Source organism: Lemur catta, chromosome 6 (assembly GCF_020740605.2).
Source record: "Lemur catta isolate mLemCat1 chromosome 6, mLemCat1.pri, whole genome shotgun sequence".
Taxonomy (NCBI): domain Eukaryota; kingdom Metazoa; phylum Chordata; class Mammalia; order Primates; family Lemuridae; genus Lemur; species Lemur catta.
In genome coordinates this window covers 94,127,592-94,147,938 of record NC_059133.1, presented here as the reverse complement: position 1 = coordinate 94,147,938, position 20,347 = coordinate 94,127,592, and the positions used below count along the sequence as shown (strand labels likewise).

Genomic DNA, 20,347 nt, shown 5'->3' with positions numbered 1-20,347 from the left:
TGACTGCAGCCTCCCCAGCTCCCAGCTGCCCCTTCACCTCGCGGCCGCCCCCCAGGCCTGCTGGCTCCGGCTCCACTTAGAGCAACGTGAACAGAATACACCTCTCCCTCTGCCTGCCTGACTGCTGACTGCCCTGCCATTGCAACTGACAGGCCCGGAGTGGGCTCAGTGCACTTCCTGTCTGCATGGGTGGTCCCGGGCTCTCGGGAAGGAAGCTGACAGCTGAGAGCAGGGCCCAGGATCACCGTGTCAGGCACACCAGAGGCGGTGGGCAGCTTTGGTTTCACTGCTCTCATTTTTGTTCAAAGTCCAAGACAAGGGCCCTCTGGAACGGGGGAGGCCTAGTCAGTTGGGAAGGAACAAGAAAACCTCACTCCATCCCATCCCCTCCACTAAAGCCCAACTTCCTACAGGCCCTGATGAAATTCTCTGGTGGAATGATCTGGAAAGGGGATCTAGCTTCAATTCCACTAATGAGCCATTGGGGTAACCTTAGGCAACTCACATCACCCCTGGGCCTCCTGGCTTCAGGTGCATTGTTCAGCTAGTATGTATACCCAGGAGGTCAGCGCTGGAAGGGACCCTGCACCTGGTCCCATAGTCTAAAACTCTTTATTCCTGTCAAGACACCTAATGAAAAATGATGATGTGCATCGCTCACTTCCATTTGTGCATGCTGAAACTTCCCTGCTCTCTCACGCAAAGAAAGATCTAGGAATCTGAGAAAGTGGGGGTGACAATGACTCTGTTTTACCTTATGTTTCTAGAACACCAGCAGTGGTACATTATTAACACTTGTGACAAACTGCACAATCGGCTTTGCCCACAGACCAGTGAGTGCATCACTGCAGGGACAGACTCATCCTCTAGTTCTAATTCCCTATAATGCCAAGGAAGAAAGTGAAGCCCAGAGAGAGGATAAGACGTCATGCCCAAGGCCGCACTGCCAGGTAGATAAAGGTAGAGTTGGATTCACACCTGAGTCTCACCTGACACCTGGGCACAGGGGAAGGAGAGATACTGCTCACTCTGCCCTACAGCAGTCACCTAAAGATTTAGGTGGCAGACGTGAAGGGCTTTTATTTCAAAGACAAGGGTGCAGAGAAGCCGGAAAATAGTGGTATGGTGACTATCACCAAGTCTCAGTCATCCATGGGGACAGCAGAAACTATTGCCACCAAGGTGGTTTTGACATCTGCCGTGGACTTCAGACTTCTCTTCCACCAAGCTATTTCCCAGAGCTGCTCTGTGAGCTGCACAGACAGGTTCACGCTGTGCCTTCTGCTGTTTCCCCGGCTCCTCGCTGGAAGGGAGCACAGAGCAGGCCTGGAAGGGGGTGGCGCAGAGGAAGGAAGGGGTGCAGGGAGGGGACATGGAAGAAGGAGGAGGCGGCAGCAGAGAAACGGAAACAAGGACAACCACCTCTCTTGATAATCCACTCACGGGATTATCAGCCCATAAATAAATAAGAATTGACCGCAGCCTTCCCAGACCGTGAGAGGCCACCGCCCAGATAAGAGAGAGCGGAAGGCAGATGGACGATGCCCTCGTTTATTCGGCAAGTCCTTCGCGAGTTTCCCCCACATGTCTTTGGTGTCCACGCTGTGGGGGCGCCGGGCAAGGCCCTGCCGTTGGAGGAACCTGCCTTCTGGAAATGATGCCCAGGAGGCAGCTCTATCTTGGGAGGCAGCTTGTCTGAGGCCCTGGGAGGCGGGGGTTAGGTTCTGAGGAAGGAGGAAAGAGACGGGCAGGCAGAGCGGTTCGAGAAAGGGCCTGTGACTAACTGCCACTCACCCGGCACCCTCGGGCCGGGGCTCCACGGAGAAGGTGGCGGAAGAGCTGGCTGAGCGAACGTGCACTGCCGGAGCCGAGGAGCCCAGGGCGAGCGGTCAGGGACAGAGGCGGAGCGTGCGGCTGGACGGCGGCGCGACGGCCTGGGGTGGAGTGCAGCGAAAGGTTCTCCTCGCGGTCCGCGCTGGGGAGCGTGGGGGCTCCCACGCGGGGCCGTGACCACGCCACGGCTCAGAGGGAGTAAACCGCGTACAGAGACGCTGGGGGTGCGTGTGGCCGTGTCGAGGATGAAGCCGAGGCAGCACCTGCGGCAGGTGGGGCAGGCGAACGGGAGAGCAGCTCCCCCAGAGCCCGAGGCCAGACGCTGCGGGCCCGCAGGGGTCTGCAGTGCGGTCGGGGCTCCTCGGCGGGGCCTGCGGCCTGGTGGGCCATGGGTGCGGTAGCGAACTCGGAAAACAGTCATGGGAACTAATTCCCCAGGCAGGACAGCTTAGAAATGTTTCCTCGGAGATGGATTCTCTTCCCAGCCCTTCCCTCAGCCTTCCCTGAGGCGGGAACTGGGGGACGAGCCCCCCGTGTCCGGCCCAGAGATCGTTCTGCCTCAGTGGGTGTCTCTGCGACCCGAGGATGTTCGGTGCGTGCAAAGACCCGGCCGCTCTGAAACAAGCACAGGTGGGCGACCCCTTCTCTCGGGCAGCAAGGCCCTTTCCTGTAACCGTCCGTCTGCCCCTCTCTCTCCACCACCAGGCCCTGACACCCTGGCGGGCACAGGCCCAGTCTGTGTCTCTGTCCCCAGTGCCTGGCGCCACCCCGAGCTACAGCACCGCCCTCCGAGGGAAGGCTGTGGAGTCGGAGTGGAGCTGAAGCCCAGTCCGGAGAGAGCCCTCCACGCCGTCCACTCCCAGGAACAGCTTGTCCGCGAAGAGAGAGGAGTAAATTAGAACCAGAAGTGACTTTTCTTTGAGGGAAACTCTGGTAATAAACATGTTCACCTTGGTCTTGAGAGATGAAAATTGCTGCCTATAAAGAAAGGAGCGAGGCCCTCATAGCAGGAGACTCAGAGAAGCGAGCTTTCTTTTTCTCTGCTGCTGAAGGAAGGGAAGGTACAGAGCCGTCCATTCGAGAAACATGTTACTGAGCACTTACTAGGTTCCAGAAACTGTGCTGAGTATTGTGATAGGGAGGAATAAGACACAGTTCCTGTCCCCAAAGCACTGACATGTTTGGAAGGGCTCAGGTACAAAGAGGAGAGCAACTGAGGATGGGCCGGTCAGAACGTGCTCCCAGGAGCAGAGGTGTCTGGCCGTGCGACCTCAGTAAGGCAGGCAGGCAGGACGCACAGGCACACTCTACACGGAAGTGTGACACAACCAGGTCTACACACACGGGCCTGTGACAGGGCCGCACAAGAGCCAGCTCAGGGATGTCCTGGTGGGCTGCCCTGGGGGGGGGGGGGGTGAGCTTTATCTTAAAAGAAGTCAGTTGCATTGACAGATTTTAAGTGGAAAAAAAAAGAATATGCATTTTTAAAAAGCCATTCTAAAAAGTGAGAAGGAAAGAGGGAAGGAAGTAGGAGTGAAAAGGAAGCAAGGCAACAAATCAGGATGCACTGCAGTAACTCCAAAGAGAAATGATGAGGGCTTAAATCAGAATCCAAAATGCTTAGTCGAGGCAAAGTCAGCGAGCTAAGGATCCACGAATAAAAACGCTCAGGACCGCTCGGAGCAGGGCTCTCCCAGCCAGAGTGGACGCAGAGTCGGAAGCAAGCCGTGGAGAGTAAGACGGGGTCTAAACCAATTCATGGATATTTCTCCAGAACCCACAAGTCCAAACTCACAATTTCATGAGAAAATGCAGATGTGGCTGCAAGGACTTTAATGTCCTGGCCTCTAACGGGGACTTTCCCATGCATTCCCCTCAGCTGCGTGAGTCTTTCAGGCCCTGGTGGACATTTCCAGAGAGCAGGAGAGACGGCGGGTCCTTGGCCCTTCAAAGTAACTATCTGGCTTTCACTCCCAAAAAAATGAATAAGGAAATATGCAACCACTGATTCACTTCCCTCTCTACTAGGGTTAACAGGCCATAAGCTCAGGACTAAGAAAAATGAGATTTCCTCTAATAACAGTGTGAGTGACAGAAGAAATGAATCTCATCATCCATAGTCATAGCTAAAGGGCCTCGACATTTTGGTTGCATTTTAGAAGCTGAGTAAAGGCTCTAAGGGGGATAATTGAATTCCTGAGGCAGGAAGACAATAGGATTATTTTTTTGATGACTAAAGGAACTAAAGCTTGTGGTTTTAGATAAACAGATGACAAAAAGAACCCATTTAAAATTCCAAACTTGTCAAGTCGAGCCCCGAGGGCTTAGAGTTCTCTGAAAGGACAAACATCTTAGAGTGTTTATAGCTCCAGCTTCTGAGTATGATTCTTAGATTTGTCTTGGAGATTGGTACCCTTATTCTCTCTCTCTCTGTTTTTTCTTAAAAGACGGTCTCACTCTGTCACCCAGGCTGAAGTGCATTGGTGTGATCATAGCTCACTGCAGCCTCCAGCTTCCTGGACTCAAGCGATCCTCCCGTCTCAGCCAGCCTCCCCCAGGTAGCTGGGACTACAGGCGCACACCACCACACCTGGATAATTTTTTTAAATTGTTTTGTAGAGATGGAGTCTTGCTATGTTACCCAAGCTGGTCTTGAACTCCTGGCCTCAAGCAATGCTCCCACCTCGGCCCCCCAAAGACCTGGCATGAGCCTCTGCACCCAGCAGATTCCCTCATTCGCTAGGAGCACCTAAACAGCCCTACACCCAGGGGATGGGAAGCATCTCCAGAACTCCCTGCATTCGGGGGCTCCAGACTGTTTTTAATCACGAAATGTCTACATTTGCGAGAAACTGGACTCTGGACAATAACAACGGTGGCTACTGTTCATGGAGAGTCTATGTGTGCCAGCACTGTTTTTTACCTACTGTATACTCATCACCTAATTCTCAGAATGTTGTGAACTAGGTGTTATCATCACTAAACCTGCTTTTTAAATGGAAACATTGGGCCTGGCTGACTTTCAGTGCCAAGCCCAGAGTCCAGTGTGCAGCAAGGTCAGGACTGGACGCAGTGGTCTGACATCAGAGCCCACTCCTTAACCAACTGAGCCCACGTTGCTCAGGGAAGTTTGGTGGCGTTTATTCTGCAACCTAATCTTTCCCTGATTGTACCTGAGAAAAAATACTCCCTTAAAGGGTGAGGAGGATAGTCCAGAGATAAAAGGAATGAAAGAAACCTAATCCAGGAAACATTGTCCTCACAATAAATAAAACAGAAAATAAAATAGTCATGTCTCTAAAATACATCTCTAAGATTAAAAGTCTAGCAAAATGGCCTGAAGAACTCTGTGAGCAAGTTTCTGTGGAATCCAGCCTGGAAAACCCATGTGATCCAGGCTTCCCCTTGCAGACAAGACTGCATCAGTAGCAGCTGAATTGCGGACTGAATCAATACCAGCAGAAACCTGGATTGTCGAAGAGCAGTCCTGGTCTCCAGACTTGTCCCTCCCTCTAGGTGCTTAATAAATGTTTGATGAATGAATGAAGAAATGAATGAGTCCACTGTGTTTCCTCATTCCTTCCTTAGCCTTATGATCTCCTTTCTGTGCTTGCTGCCCATGTCCCCAAGGGAAACAGAGTTGACATGGGCCAGGACTTTGCAACTGCTCCCAGTGGCCTGCAAACTTGTCTGGTCTCTAGGTTCCACCACTAACTCCAGGTCTGCATCTGAACCCTCTCTACCCAAAAACTACCATTTGCTTTTCTTTGTCAACAGTTACTCGTGTCCATGAGACCCTTTGCAGTCGCCAGTCCTTTTCCTTGGAATGCTCTTCCTTGCTCTTGTCACTGATACATAGATCTTCAGAACCAGAAGGGACCTCGGGGTTTGTTAAGTTAACCTCCTACCTAGAGCTAGAAACCTTGGAACATCGCTGATCCACCATCAACCAAGCTCAGCTTTGAAAATGATCCTTCCTTTGCCTCATAAAGTTGTTATTACAAACCTGCCTCTGTTAAGACACTTTCCCTCATTCATTCATTCATTCACTCATCCTTGTTCATCAGATGCACTGGGTGCCTGTTATATGCCAGGAAATGTGCTAGACTCTGGAGGATACCAAAAGATGAATAAGCCGTGGTCCCCACTCACTGCTCTTTAGACTCTAGTAGACAGGGTCTGCTGAGGAACAGATGTGTGGGCAATATTCCCACAGTCTGGTAAGATGTCCCCAGTGTGTGTACCAAACACAACGCCAAGACAGAAGAGCAAATACATAATGATTCCTCTCAGCAGGAACTGGGGTTTGGCGTGGGAAGATGTCACTAAGGATGAGTCTGGAATATTCAGGTCAACAAAGTGGAATTTTGTAGCTCAGGGGTGATAATTCTTTCACAGAGCATGACTTCAGGATACTGAATAATTGCACTCACTGAGAGGGTAGTGCAGGATACACTGCCCACAGCTGAGTGAATTGGTCTAATCCTTTCAATTAGCAATTTGGGAAAACGAATCAAGAATCATGCAATAACCATACCTTAGTTCAACTAATCACACCTGTGTGACTCGATCTTGATGAAATAATAATAAATGTGGAAAAGATTATGTACACAAAGACAGTGTGTAATAGAGCATTAGGACAGGGGGAGAATTAGAAGACAAGCCTCCATGTCCTTCAGTGGAAGACAGGTAAATAAACTATGGCGCACTATTAGGATTATCATACTGCTATTCATGGCGAATAGTGTGTGAGAACTTGGAAATATTTACTCGTATAATGCTAAAGGAAAAAAGAAATAAGTGGGAGGGGCTGCACGATGGGTGACTAGGAGCATCTGGTGCTTGGCTCCTCCACAGAGAACCAAGATAGTGAGGAGATAATCAAACTTAAATAGATCATCTAACACAGAACACTGGAATTCAATAGAGAAGCGGCAGGAAACACCCAAGGCAAGGAAGGACGGGGAAGTGAGGATGCCTGCTCAGCCAGGATGAGGTGGGAGCCTGGAGTGGCGCCCCAGTGTGGGGAAAGGAAGTGTGAGTGACCCAGTGATCCACACTACTGCTGTGGACTCCTGCAATCCTAGTCTTAGGAGAGCCCCCAGACCCCACATGCCCCCAGACGAACACAGGGAGCTGCCTGGAGACCACAGGATGGCACTGCTCCAGAGAGGGAGCTCACGCTGGGTCCCTCCACCCCAGCCCTGAGCAGCGGCAGCATGGTGCCATTTTGAGAGCCCAGCCCCCACCAGACTACATCCTGCCCTGGGGCCCAACAGCCCCTGCATTTCCACATCCCTGGAGCCCACTGACATCCCTCACCTATAACCACCACTGTGGTTGGCTATGGCCATCAGGGCTAAAGCATGAGCCATTGGCGAAGCTGCCACACATTTTTACATGCCCTGAAAACAAACATCTTGACTCACAGCTGCCACCACTGTGGACTACTGCTGCTGAGACCAAAGCACAAGCAAAGCATGTGCTCCCTAGCCGCCTGCACGTGGAGGCTGCCACTGAAGGCAGCCCTGCCCCCCCAGCAGTAGCACTGCAGCACAGCTGCTGCCATCTCCACCTGAGCATCCACGGGGGTTCTAGGGACAACCCTGCCCCTGCCTACCTCAGCCAGCACTTACATGCACCACTGGGTGGCTTGAGGACAGGTCTGCCTGGCCCAGCTCTACATGCCCCATTACCAGAGCATGTTGTCTAGGGGGCTGGGGACCACCCAGCCCCCAGTCCACCACTATTGGCACCTAAGCACTCTTTCCAGGGTCCAGAGGTTGGGCCCACCCAATCTGCTGCTACCACCATAGCTGGAATACACACACACACACAAACACACACACAGACCTGAGGACTGGCCCATCAAGCTCATTGCAGCCACCGCCAACATCAGTGTGAACCACTTGGGATCCTGAGGGTTGTCTGTTCACTGCTATGCCATCATCCCCACACACTCCCTGTCCAGGGTCCCAAAAACCTTCCCACATTCCTAGCCCACTGCTGCCACTACCAGCACCAAAGCAAGCCATCTGGAGGCCCAAGAATTGGCCCCCCTGGACCCACTGACAACAGTGCCAATGTATGCCACCCTGGGTCCCCAGGACAGGCATCCTCTGTCATGCCATCTGGCATCCTCAACCTCAGCAAAATTTCACCACAGCCTCCACTAACAATTGCACCCTAAGGCACTGAGGAACTCACAAATAGTGGTGTCTGTGATTTCCTGTCTGTTACAGCAAAAGAAATCAGAGACTACACTACTACCTGTACCCAGAATCAAAGCCAAAGTGTCCTACCCAATCAACCCACAGATACATCTTCAGGAAAGTCTTCCCCTACAAAAGGAAATTCAAAATATTGGAAGAAGCGGCTGTTACACTAACGCTCAGATATCAATGTAAGAGAACAAGAAACATGAAAAAGCAAAGATATATGACACGTTCAAAGGAACACAATGATTCTCCAGCAACAGATTCCAATAAAAAAGATATTTATGAAACACCAGAAAAATAATTCAAAGTAATGATATTAAAGAAGGTCAGTGGGATACAAGAGAATACAGGAAAACAATATAAAGAAATCAGAAAGACACTCCAGGACATAAATGAGATATTTACCAAAGAAATAGATATCATTAAAATGGACCAAACAGAAATTCTGGAACTGAAGAATTCATTAAATGAAATACAAAATCCATTTGATAGCTTCAATAATAGATCAAACAGAAGAAAGAATTTCAAAACTTGAAGACAGCTCTTCTGAAATAACTGGTCAGACAAAAATAAAGAAAAGAGAATTAAAAAGAATGAACAAAGCCTGTGTGACACATAGGACACTGTAAAGTGACCAAGTATTTGAATTTTGGCAAAGAGAAAATGAAAGGGATAGAAAACATATTTAACAAAATAATAACTGACAACTTTCCAAGTCTAGCAAGAGATTTAGACATCCAGAAACAGGAAGCTCAGAGATCCCCAAATAGATATAATTCAAAAAGGTCTTCTCCATGACACATTATAGTAAAACTGTTTAAAGTCAAAGATGAAGAGAATTCTCAAAACAGCAAGAGAAAAGCATCTAGTCACTTATAAGAGACCCCCCCCCCATCAGAATAACAGCAGATTTATCAGCAGAAACTTTACAAGCCGGGAGAAAATGGGATTATTCAAAGTGCTGACAAAAAAAAAAAATGTCATGCAAGGATATTATACCCAGCAACATTATCCTTCATAAATTAAGGAGAAATAGGATCTTTTTCATAAAAGCAAAAGCTGAGGGAATACATCACCCCTAAGTGAGCCATGCAAGGAATGCTTAAAGGAGTCCTACATCTGGAAGCTAAAGGATGGTAAACCCACAAAAGAATAAAACCCACTGGTGGAGCAAATATTCAAATAAAGAAGAGAAAGGACTCAAATGTTACCACTACAGAACACAACCAAACCACAATGATACACAATAAGAGAGAAAGAAAGGAACAAAGGATATACAAAACAAACAGAAATCAATTAATAAAATGATAGGAATAAGCCCCAATACAATAATAGTTGGGAATATCAACAGCCCACTCTCAGCATTAGACAGACCATCTAGACAAAAAATTGACAAAGAAATATTGCACTTATACTGCTCATTAGACCAAATGGACCTAACAGACATTTACAGAACTTTTCATCCAACATCTCCAGAATGCATAGTCTTCTCATCAGTACATGAAACATTCTCCAGGATAGACCATATGTTAGGACACAAAACAAGTCTCAACAAATTTTAAGAAATTGAAATCATACCAAGTATCTTTGTAGACCTCAATAGAGTAAAACTAGAAATCAATAAGAAGAGGAACTTTGGAAACTGTACAAACACACGGAAATTAAACAACATGCTTCTAAATGACCATTGGGCCGAGGAAGAAATTAAGTAAGAAATTAAAGAAAACACTTAAAACAAATAAAAATTGAAAAACAACATACCCAAACCTATGGTATATAATACAAGCAATGCTAAGAGAGAAGTTTATAGCAATAAACACCTACATCAAAAAATTAGAAAAATGTCAAATAAACAATCTAATGATGCATCTCAAGAAACTAAAAAACTGAGAAGAAACCAAACCCCAAATTAGTAGAAGGAAAGAAATAATAAAGATCAGAGAAGAACTAAACGAAACAGAGGTTAAAAAAATACAAAATATCAACAAAACAAAAATTCTGTTTTTTGAAGAGATAAACAAAATCAACAAACCACTATCTGGACAGTAACAAAGAAAAAAAGAAAGAAGACCCAAATAAACAATATTAGAACGGAAAAAGGAAACATTACAACTGATACCACAGAAATACAAAAGATCATCAGAGACTGCTATGAAGAACTATACACTAACAAACTAGAAAACCTATAGGAAATGGATAAATTCCTGTCTACACACAATCTACCAAAGTTGAATCAGGAAGAAATAGAAAAGCTGAACAGACCGAAAAAGAGTAATGAGATTGAATCAGTAATAAAAAGTCTCTTAGCAAGGAAAAGTCCAGGACTGTGTGGCTTCACTGCTAAACTCTACCAAACTTTCAAAGAAGTATTAATATCAATTCTCTTCAAACTATTCCAAAATGTTGAAGAGGAGGCAATTATCCCTCATTCTATGAGGCCAGCCTTACCCTGATACCAAAACCATACAAGGATGCAACAAAAAAAGAAAACAACAGGCCAATATCCCTGATGAACATAGACATAAAAATCCTCAACAAAATACTAGCAAACTGAATCCAACAGCACATCAAAAGGATTATACACCATAATCAAATGGGATTTATCCCAGGGATGTAAGGATAGTTCCACATACAAATCAATAAACATGATACATAAAATCAATAGAACAAAGGACAAAAACCATATATCATTTCAATAGATGCAGAAACAGCATTGATAAAATTCAACATCCCTTCATAATAAAAACTCTCAACAAATTAGGAATAGAAGGAACATACCTCAACATAATAAAGGCCATGTATGTCAAACCAAAGCTAACATCATACTTAATGGAGAAAAGCTGAAAGCCTTTCCTCTAAGAATTGGAATAAGACAGGGATACCCACTTTCACCACTCATATTCAACATAGTACTGGAAGTCCTAGCCAAAGCAATCAGGCAAGAGAAGGAAATAAAAGACATCCAAATTGGGAATGAGAATGTCAATTTGTTCCTCCTTGCTGATGATAATGATCTTATATAGAGAAAAATCTAAACACTCCACCAAAAGACTCCTAGATCTGACAAATAAATTCAGTAAAGTAGTAGGATACAAAATCAACATACAAAAATCAGTAGTGTTTTTATACAACAATAGTAAACTAGCTGAGAAAGAAATCAAGAAGGCAATCCCATTTACAATAGCTACAAAAAAATACATAGGAATAAATTTAACCAAGGAAATGAAAGACCTCTACAAGGAAAACTATAAAACACTGATGAAAAAAATTGAAGAGGACACAAAAAAATGGAACAACATCCCATGCTCATGGATCAGAAGCATTAATATTGTTAAAATGATCATACTGCCCAAAGTAATCTGAAAATTCAATGCAATCTCAATCAAAATACCAATGTCACTTTTCATAGAAATAGAAAAAACAATCCTAAAATTCATATGGAACCAAAAAGCCAGAATAACCAAAGCAATCCTGAGCACAAAAGACAAAGCTGGAGGCATCACACTGCTTGACTTCAAAATATATTACAAGGCTACTATAGAAACCAAAAGAGCATGATATTGGTATAAAAACAGACACACAGACCAATGGAACAGAATAGAGAACCCAGAAACAAATCCACGTATTTACAACCAACTGATTTTTGACAAAGGCATTGAGAACATACATTAGGGAAAGGACACCCTCTTCAATAAATGGTGCTAGGAAAATTGGATATTTATATGCAGAAGAATGGACCCATGTCTCTCGCTACATACAAAAATCAACTCAAGATGGATGAATTAAACACTTTAATGTAAGACCTGAAACTATAAACATACTAGAAGAAAACCTAGGAGAAACTCTTCTGAACCTTGGTCTAGACAGATTTTACAGCTAAGACCTCAAAAGTGTAGGCAACAAAAACAAAAATAGACAAATGAGACTATATTAAACTAAAAGGCTACTACGCAGCAAATGAAACAATCAACAGAGTGAAGAGATAACTTGTTGAATGGGAGAAAATATTCTCAAACTATTCATCTGACAAGGGACTAATATTCTGAATATACAAGGAACTCAAACAACTCAATGTTAAAAAAAATAATAATTCCATTAAAAGGCGAGCAAAGGACATGAATAGACATTTCTCAAAAGAAGACAAGCAAATGGCCAATAGTTATATGAAAAAATGCTCAACATTACTAATCATCAGGACAATGTAAACCAAAACAACAATGAGATATCATCTTACCCCAGTTAGAATGGCTATTATTAAAAAGACAAAAAGTAACAAATGCTGGTGAGGATGCAGAGAAAAAGGAACTCTTATACACTGTTGGTGGGAATGTAAATTACTAAAGCCATTATGGATAACAGTACAGGTATTTCTCAAAAAACTACAAAGAGAACTACCATATGATCCAGCAATTCCACTATTGGCTATTTATCCAAAGGAAAAGAAGGGCTACCTGCACTTGTATGTTTATTGCAGCACTAGTCACAATAGCAAAGGTGTCAAATCAACCTAAGTGTCCATCAACAGACTAATGAATAAACAAAATGTGGTACATATACATAATGGAATACTACTTGGCCACAAAAAATAATGAAATCATGTAATTTGCAGCAAGATGGATGGAACTAGAAGTCATCATATTAAGTAAAATAAGTCAAGCACAGAAAGATAAATATCACATGTTCTCACACATATGTTGGAGCTGAAAAAGTTGCTCCCACGGAGGTAGAGAGTAGAATGATAGATAACGGAGGCTAGGAAGGGTGTCAGAGGGGTGGGGGTGAAGAGAAGTTGGCTAATGGACATAAATATATAGTTAGATAGACGGAATAAGTTTTAATGTTCCATAGCAGAATAGGGTGACTATATTTACCAATAATGTATTGTATGCTTCAAAATAGTTAGAAGAGAGGCCTTGAAATCTTCCCAACACATAGAAATGATAAATACTCCGGGTGACAGATACCCCAAGTACACTGACTTGATCATCAGTCTATGCATGTAACAAAATATCACATGTATCCCATAAATAGGTACCAATATTATGTACCAATTAAAAAACAAAAAAGAAAAGTAAGTGTGAATGATCACAACTTTATTTTCAAATTCATATACATAAAACAGGGTTTAAGAAATGGCACCAAAATGCTAAAGAAAGTAGAACTCAAATGAGAGAAGTTTGGGGAGACATATTCCTGTCTTTTCTCTGTTTTAAAACTTTCTGGTCTATGGTTGTTTTATTCATTGTAAGTAGTTGGGTTTTTCATTTGTTTTTGGTTTTCTTTTTATGTTCCAGAAGTCATCAAGTCTTCTAGTTCTTTATTTTTCCCTCTTCTCATTACTTTGTAAGTACACAAGTTTAAACACATAGTGGATGTTATATTCAATGACACAGTGGCTAATAAATTAGAGCATAGTTCTCTATACTCTGCCTACCTCGGGCCTCAGGACCATTAAAAGAAACAATACTTGACACTTAATATGTGCCTTTTATGTGCTCAACACTCCTCTAAGCACTTCACAGATATTAATTCATTAATTACTCACAAGAATCCCATGAGGTTGGTATTATTATCTTTTTTTAACAGCAAAGCAAATCAAGACACACAAAGATTAGCTATTTATCCAGGGTCATCCAGTTTGTCAGTCACAGAGCTGGGATTTGAACCCGACGAGTATGGCTCAAGAGTCTATGCTCTTAGTCACTCAAAAGAGGGAGCTTTGAAATAGCCAGCTAGCTGGACAGACAGGTTGGCAGGCATGTAAAACCCACACATGTGGTGGGGGGCACTGTGGTTGGAGGGAGGAGGTAGAGAGACAGAGCTCACGGATTCCTAATGTAAGCCCCTGCCCAGATGGAAGCGTTGATCTCTTGCAGCAATTTCTCTTTCTGAATGAGAGAATGGCAGATGTAGAATGGCATCAGAAACATGAGTGATCACCTCTGTGTAAATATCTGGTTCAGCGTTAGGGATTAGAAGTATCACTTAGCTCAACATGAAAAGCGTAAGCGAGATACATGCTTCCATAAACTGTGTCTCGATATTTTCTTTGCCTATTGTTCCGAAAGCAGACATAATGTTTGCTTCTCCTCTGGTGAATTCATTTAGATTACAAAGCTCAGGCTTTGTCTAGAATTTTAGACACCCCAGGGCTAGAACAGAATTTTCATGGCTGTCTAATCTAGACCCTGTCCATTCTTCCACCCCTAACATGCATACACAAATTCTTATAACAAAATAGGATAAATATCCACTAGAAATAATGAGTGAAGGACCAGGTGCATGGAAAGTTATTGGTGGCTCCCTATTAAAAGTGACTAACCAAAGGGAGCAGGAGCCATTATGTAAATACAATGATGGGTGTAATGACATTAAGTATTGAGTTAAATAACGAGTGATTCTTTCACTGGATCTGATTGATGTTTCTCCAAGATCTGTATCTCAAGTAAATGTTTAGATGCTGTATCTGGCCTCTTGATCTCTGGTATCCCATGCTTTTAATTCATTAGTTCCAAGTCTAGGAAAGAGGCTTCTCAACCATCCATCCCAATAGAAGTCAGGATTATTCTCAAGTAGCCAAGAGTTCAAAGGCAGTTAGTCTAAGATACTTTTCATAATGGAAACTCGGACTTCTAAGCCACATCTGAAATGATTGTGTTCTATCAGCCTGTACTGATATGCACTCCTGCCTTTAAGCTTTAGTCAAAAGAAACAGAGGCCCTGCAGCTAGAAATCTGCCTCTCACCCTCTATACAAAACATTTCCAACTTTTTTGCTGAAAAGTTGACATCTTACCCAGCCCTAACTGATCAGAGTGGGGGAGTCGCCTATATTCTCCAGGTCAAAGATGTATATATCCTTGACCCAAGGGTCATAGGACTACTTTACTCTTCTTTCATGGAAACTATTCTTAAATTTCATATTCCACTATTTCCCTTTCACCTTTATCAATGATAGAAACCATGGGAAAAGACCTGGGAGACCAGACTTTTCATATTATAGATGAAAAGAGGACACCCAAGGAAAAGAGGACATCATTCATCAAATCGGTGACAGAGCTGCCCCTGGTTCTCATTCCAGGGCTCCTTCTGCTCCACCCTTCTCAACTTTTGTGTGCTACAGGAGGGGACACTGAGGAGCCATGAAGCCCCTGAAGGAGCAGAGGCTGCCCTAGTCATTTTGCCAGTGTCCTCCCTGCCCTGCCTCCCCACAGGCCCCTTGTCTGAACCTGCCACCAGGGGAAATATCATGGGCTCTTACTCATTTCCATGTATTCTGGAGTCAGTCCAGTGTATGGTTCCAAGCTGTAGTCTAGGTCCCACTGCTCTGGATGTTTTGAATGGGCAGAGTCTGTTTCTCCAGGTTCTGTCTCATCTTTCAGCTTCCGAAATAGTTTCTTTAGCTTCCTAGAAAAGAAATGAAGTAGTCATCAAAAACTTCTGAAGAACAAGGTTAGTTTTGTAGACAGAAAGGAGGAAAAGAACTAAGTTTTGACACTTAAAGCCATCTCTCATCCAAGAACAAATAGAGAGACACTAAGGAGACTATTTTTCTCCTAAAGATAACCCAACGAGGTCCTTTATCAAGATAATAAAAGATTCTCCCCACAAAGCATCAGGTTTCTGTTGTTGGTGTATATGAATGCTACTAATTTCTGTATATTGATTTTGTAACCTGAGACTTTGCTGAATTTGTTTATAAATTCCAGTAGTCTCATGGCAGAATCTCTGGTGTTTTCTAGATATAAGATCATATCATCAGCAAAGAGTGATCATTTGACCTCTTATGCCCCCATTTGGATGCCCTTGATTTCCTTCTCTTGTGTAATTGCTCTGACTAGGACTTCTACCACTATGTTGAATAGGAGCAGAGATAGAGGGCAACTTTGTCTGGCTCCAGTCCTAAGTGGGAATGCTTTCAATTTTTCCCCATTCAGTATGATATTGGCTGTGGGTTTGTCATATATGGCTTGTATCATTTTTAGGTAAGTCCCATCTATGCCTATTTTCCTTAGTGTTCTTATCATAAAAGGGTGCTGAATTTTGTTGAATGCTTGTTCTGCATCTATTGAGAGGATCATATGATCTTTGTTATTGCTTCTATTTATGTGGTGAATTATATTTATAGGTTTGCATATGTTGAACCATTCCTGTTTCTCTGGGATGAAGCCCACTTAGTCATGATGGATGATTTTTTTGATAAGCACCTGAATTCAGTTTGCTAGAATTTTGCTGAGAATTTTTGCATCTATATTCATAAGGGATATTGGGCTGTAGTTTTCTTTTTTGTTGTGTCCTTTCCTGGTTTTGGTATCCGGGTGATGTTGGCTTCACAAAATGTGATGTGTAGGATCCCTTCCTTCTCTATGTTATGGAATAATTTCTGCAGGTAGGCACCAGTTCTTTGTAGCACTGGTAAAATTTGGGTGTGAAACTATCTGGTCCAGGACTTTTCTTTTTGGGAAGGTTTTTTATTGCTGCTTCAATTTCAGTACTTGATACTGGTCTGTTTAGGAATTCTATTTCTTCCAGATTGAGCCTAGGGAGGCTTTGTATTTCTAAGAATTTGTCAATTTCCTCCACCTTTTCAAGTCAAACTGAGAACCAAATCAAAGACTCAATACCCTTCACAATAGCAACAAAGAAAATAAAGTACCTAGGAATATATTTAAGTAAGGAGGTAAAAGACCTCTATAGGGAAAACTACAAAACACTGAGGAAGGAAATAGGAGAGGACATAAACAGGTGGAAAACCATACCATGCTCATGGGTCAGCAGAATCAACATTGTTAAAATGTCTATGCTACCCAAAGTGATCTGCAGATTCAATGCAATCCCTATTAAAATAGCAACATCATTTTTTGCAGATCTAGAAAAAATAATTCTACACTTCGTATGGAACCAGAGAAGACCCCATATAGTAAAAGCAATCTTAAGGAAAAATAACAAATTGGGAGGAATCAATTTATCAGACTTCAAGCTATGCTACAAGGTTATAGTAACTAAAACAGCATGTTACTGGCACAAGAACAGAGACATAGACCAATGGAACAGAACTGAGAACCCAGATATAAAAACCATCCTCATATAGCCATCTGATCTTTGACAAAACAGACAAAAACATACACTGGGGAAAAGAATCCTTATTCAATAAATGGTGCTCAGAAAATCGGATGGCCACATGTAGAAGACTAAAACAGGATCCGCACCTATCACCTCTCACAAAAATCAACTCATGGTGGATAATAGACTTAAACCTAAGGCACGAAACTATAAGAATTCTAGAAGAAAATGTTGGAAAACCTCTTAAAGACATTATCCTAGGGAAAGAATTTATGAAGAAGACCCCAAAGGCAATCACAGCAACAGCAAAAATAAATAAATGGGACTTTATCAAATTAAAAAGCTTCTGCACAGCCAAGGCAACTACCATGAGAGCAAACAGACAACCTACAGAATGGGAGAAAATATTCGCATGCTACATATACAATAAAGGGCTGATAACTAGAATCTATGTAGAACTCAGAAAAATCAGCAAGAAAAAAATCAAACAACTCTATCAGAAAGTGAGGAAAGGACATGAACAAAAATTTTTCAAAAGAAGATAGACTAATGGCTAACAAATATATGAAAACAAATGCTCAACCTCTCTAATCATCAGGGAAATGCAAATCAAAACCACAATGAGATATCACTTATCTCCAGTGAGAATGGCCTTTATCAAAAAGTCCCAAAACAATAAAGGTTGGCGTGGATGCAGAGAGATAGGAGCACTCATACACTGCTGGTGGGACTACAAACTAGTACAACCTCTGTGGAAAGCAATATGGAGATACCTCAAAGAGCTACAAGCAGAACTACCATTTGACCCAGAAATCCCATTACTGGGCATCTACCCAAAGGAAAACAAGACATTCTATAAAAAAGACATCTGCACTAGATTGTTTATAGCAGCACAATTCACAATTGTAAAGATGTGGAAACAACTCAAGTGCCCATCAATCCATGAGTAGATTAAGAAAATGTGGTATATGTATACCATGGAGTTCTACTCAGCCACAAAAAAACAATGGTGATCCAGCATCTCTTGCATTATCCTGGACAGAGCTGGAGCCCATTCTACTAAGTGAAGTATCACAAGAAGGGAAAAACAAGCACTATATGTACTCACCATCAAACTGGTATTAACTGACTTAACTGACCAACACTTAAGTACACATATAGTAGTAACATTCATCGGGTGTCAGGCAGGTGGGAGGGGGGAGGAAGGGATGGGTATATTCACACCTAATGGGTGCAGTGCACACTGTCTGGGGGATGGACACACTTGAAGCTCTGACTTGGGGCAAAGGCAATATATGTAACCTAAACATTTGTACCCCTGTAATATGCTGAAATAAAAAAATTTAAAAAACATAATAAAAGGATCAGGTTTCTTCAAACCCAAAAAGTCTTTAATTCTTGCTGTTTGGTAGGCAACAACAGAGTTGAATCTTCCTGCCAAAGGCTGAGACAGGGCCAGCCTTATCGTCCAACAGGTGATCTATCCACCCTCTTCATGGAGAACAAAGGGATGGATGTACAGAAAGTAAAAGAAAGATTCTCTTCTCCCAGGTCAAACATTCTTTGGGTTTCAGTAACTCAATAGCATCATCTTTCCATTAAAACCAAGCTAAACATTGCCCATCACTACTATGGACTGGATTGTGACTGTATTTGGAGATGGACTTTTAGAAAGTAATTAAGATTAAATGATATCAAAAGGGTGGAGTCCTATTCCAATAGGATTGGTGGCCAACAGGAAGAGGGAGAAGGAGAGGGAGAGGGAGACAGAGAGGAGAAAGACTAGGAGAGACAGAGAGAGAAGGAGAGAGAAAAAGAGGGAGAGAGAAAGAGAGAGAGATCTAACCACAAAATGAGGACACAGAGAGAAGGCAGCTGCTGTAAGCCAGGAAGAGAGCCTTCACCAAAAACTCAACTCTGTTAGATTTTGATCTAGAACTTTCCAGCCTCCAGAACTATGAAAAAATAAACTTCTATTGATTAAGTCACCCAATCTTTGGAATTTTGTTATGGCAGCTTGAGTAGACTAAGACAACCACATTCAGGTTATTTTTTTTGCCTAGATTAAGATGATAATGGCCCAACTTCTCAGGGTTGGTATTAGGATTAAGTGAATCCATGTTTATAAGGTCCTTAGCACAGTATCTAGACCTAGTGGCCACTGAATAGATGATAGCTATTATTATTTTTAATATTAAATGATAAAATATGCCTGAAGTGTAGTCTTTTCAAACTTCTCATTGATGCACAATGCACAGTGAATGAAAATAGGTGAAAGAGCAAGGTGCCAATTCTGCTAACCTACCTAAGAGAAACTTTCTAGGAGATAGTTGGGAGAAGTAACAGCCGAACAGTCAGAATCATAGATTTAAAGATAAGATTTTAAAAGGGATTTTGAAGTCCATGCTCCATCCAGATGCAGAAATCACTTTCTCTTTCTGCAATATTCTTCATCCAAGACCATTCAACACCTGTGTAGATATTTCCAGAGGATCACTCCTGATATAATCAGGCATCTCATTCTATTGTTTGAAAGTGTTTCTAATAGTTAGAAGAAATTTAATCGTTCAAAATAACATTCTGATCAGTGTCTGGTCTAATACAATTTGCCATCAAAAGAATGTAGAATAGTGTAGTAGATAAAAATCTAATCTTTGGTGTCATGAAATACTTATGTAAAATCAAGTTTCACAATTCATCAGCTATATTTTCTAGGGCAAGTTATTAAAACTCTATAAGCTTTAGTTTTCTTATCTTTAAAATGAAGAAAGAATATAAACTTGATCATAGAGTCCATTAAAAGAGATAATCTATGTAACATGCTTAATTTAGGGCTTGGTACATGCCAAGAGCTCAAAAAATGTATCATCATTGACCATATTATCATCATCATCATTGTCCTCATGACAGAAGGATTTAAAGAATGAGTTGAGATTCATTAGAAGCAGTAAAAAGTTTTTTCATAATGAAATAGCAAGCAATAAGCCTATGCTATAGGCATAGGTGGGTCATACCTCAAAATTATTAATGCCATATATGATAAAGCCACAGCCAACATCATACTGAATGCGGAAAAATTGAAAGCATTCCTGCGTAGACCTGGGACCAGACAAATTTTCCCACTATCTCCACTTCTATTCAGCATAGTGCTTGAAATCCTTGCCAGAGCAATCAAACAAGAGCAAGGAATAAAGGGTAGCCAAATGGGGGCAGAAGAGGTCAAACTTTCACTCT

The 20,347-nt window shown here is 42.6% G+C and overlaps 1 protein-coding gene across 1 annotated transcript in view; it reads right to left on the bottom strand.

Moving 5' to 3' along the window:
- Positions 1 to 20,347, bottom strand: part of ANO2 (anoctamin 2) — a 329,714-nt gene that overhangs the window by 23,560 nt on the left and 285,807 nt on the right. The window contains exon 20 of the mRNA XM_045554545.1: positions 15,312 to 15,457. Coding sequence (XP_045410501.1) covers positions 15,312 to 15,457 — 146 coding nt within the window. The remainder of the gene's footprint in view (positions 1 to 15,311; positions 15,458 to 20,347) is intronic.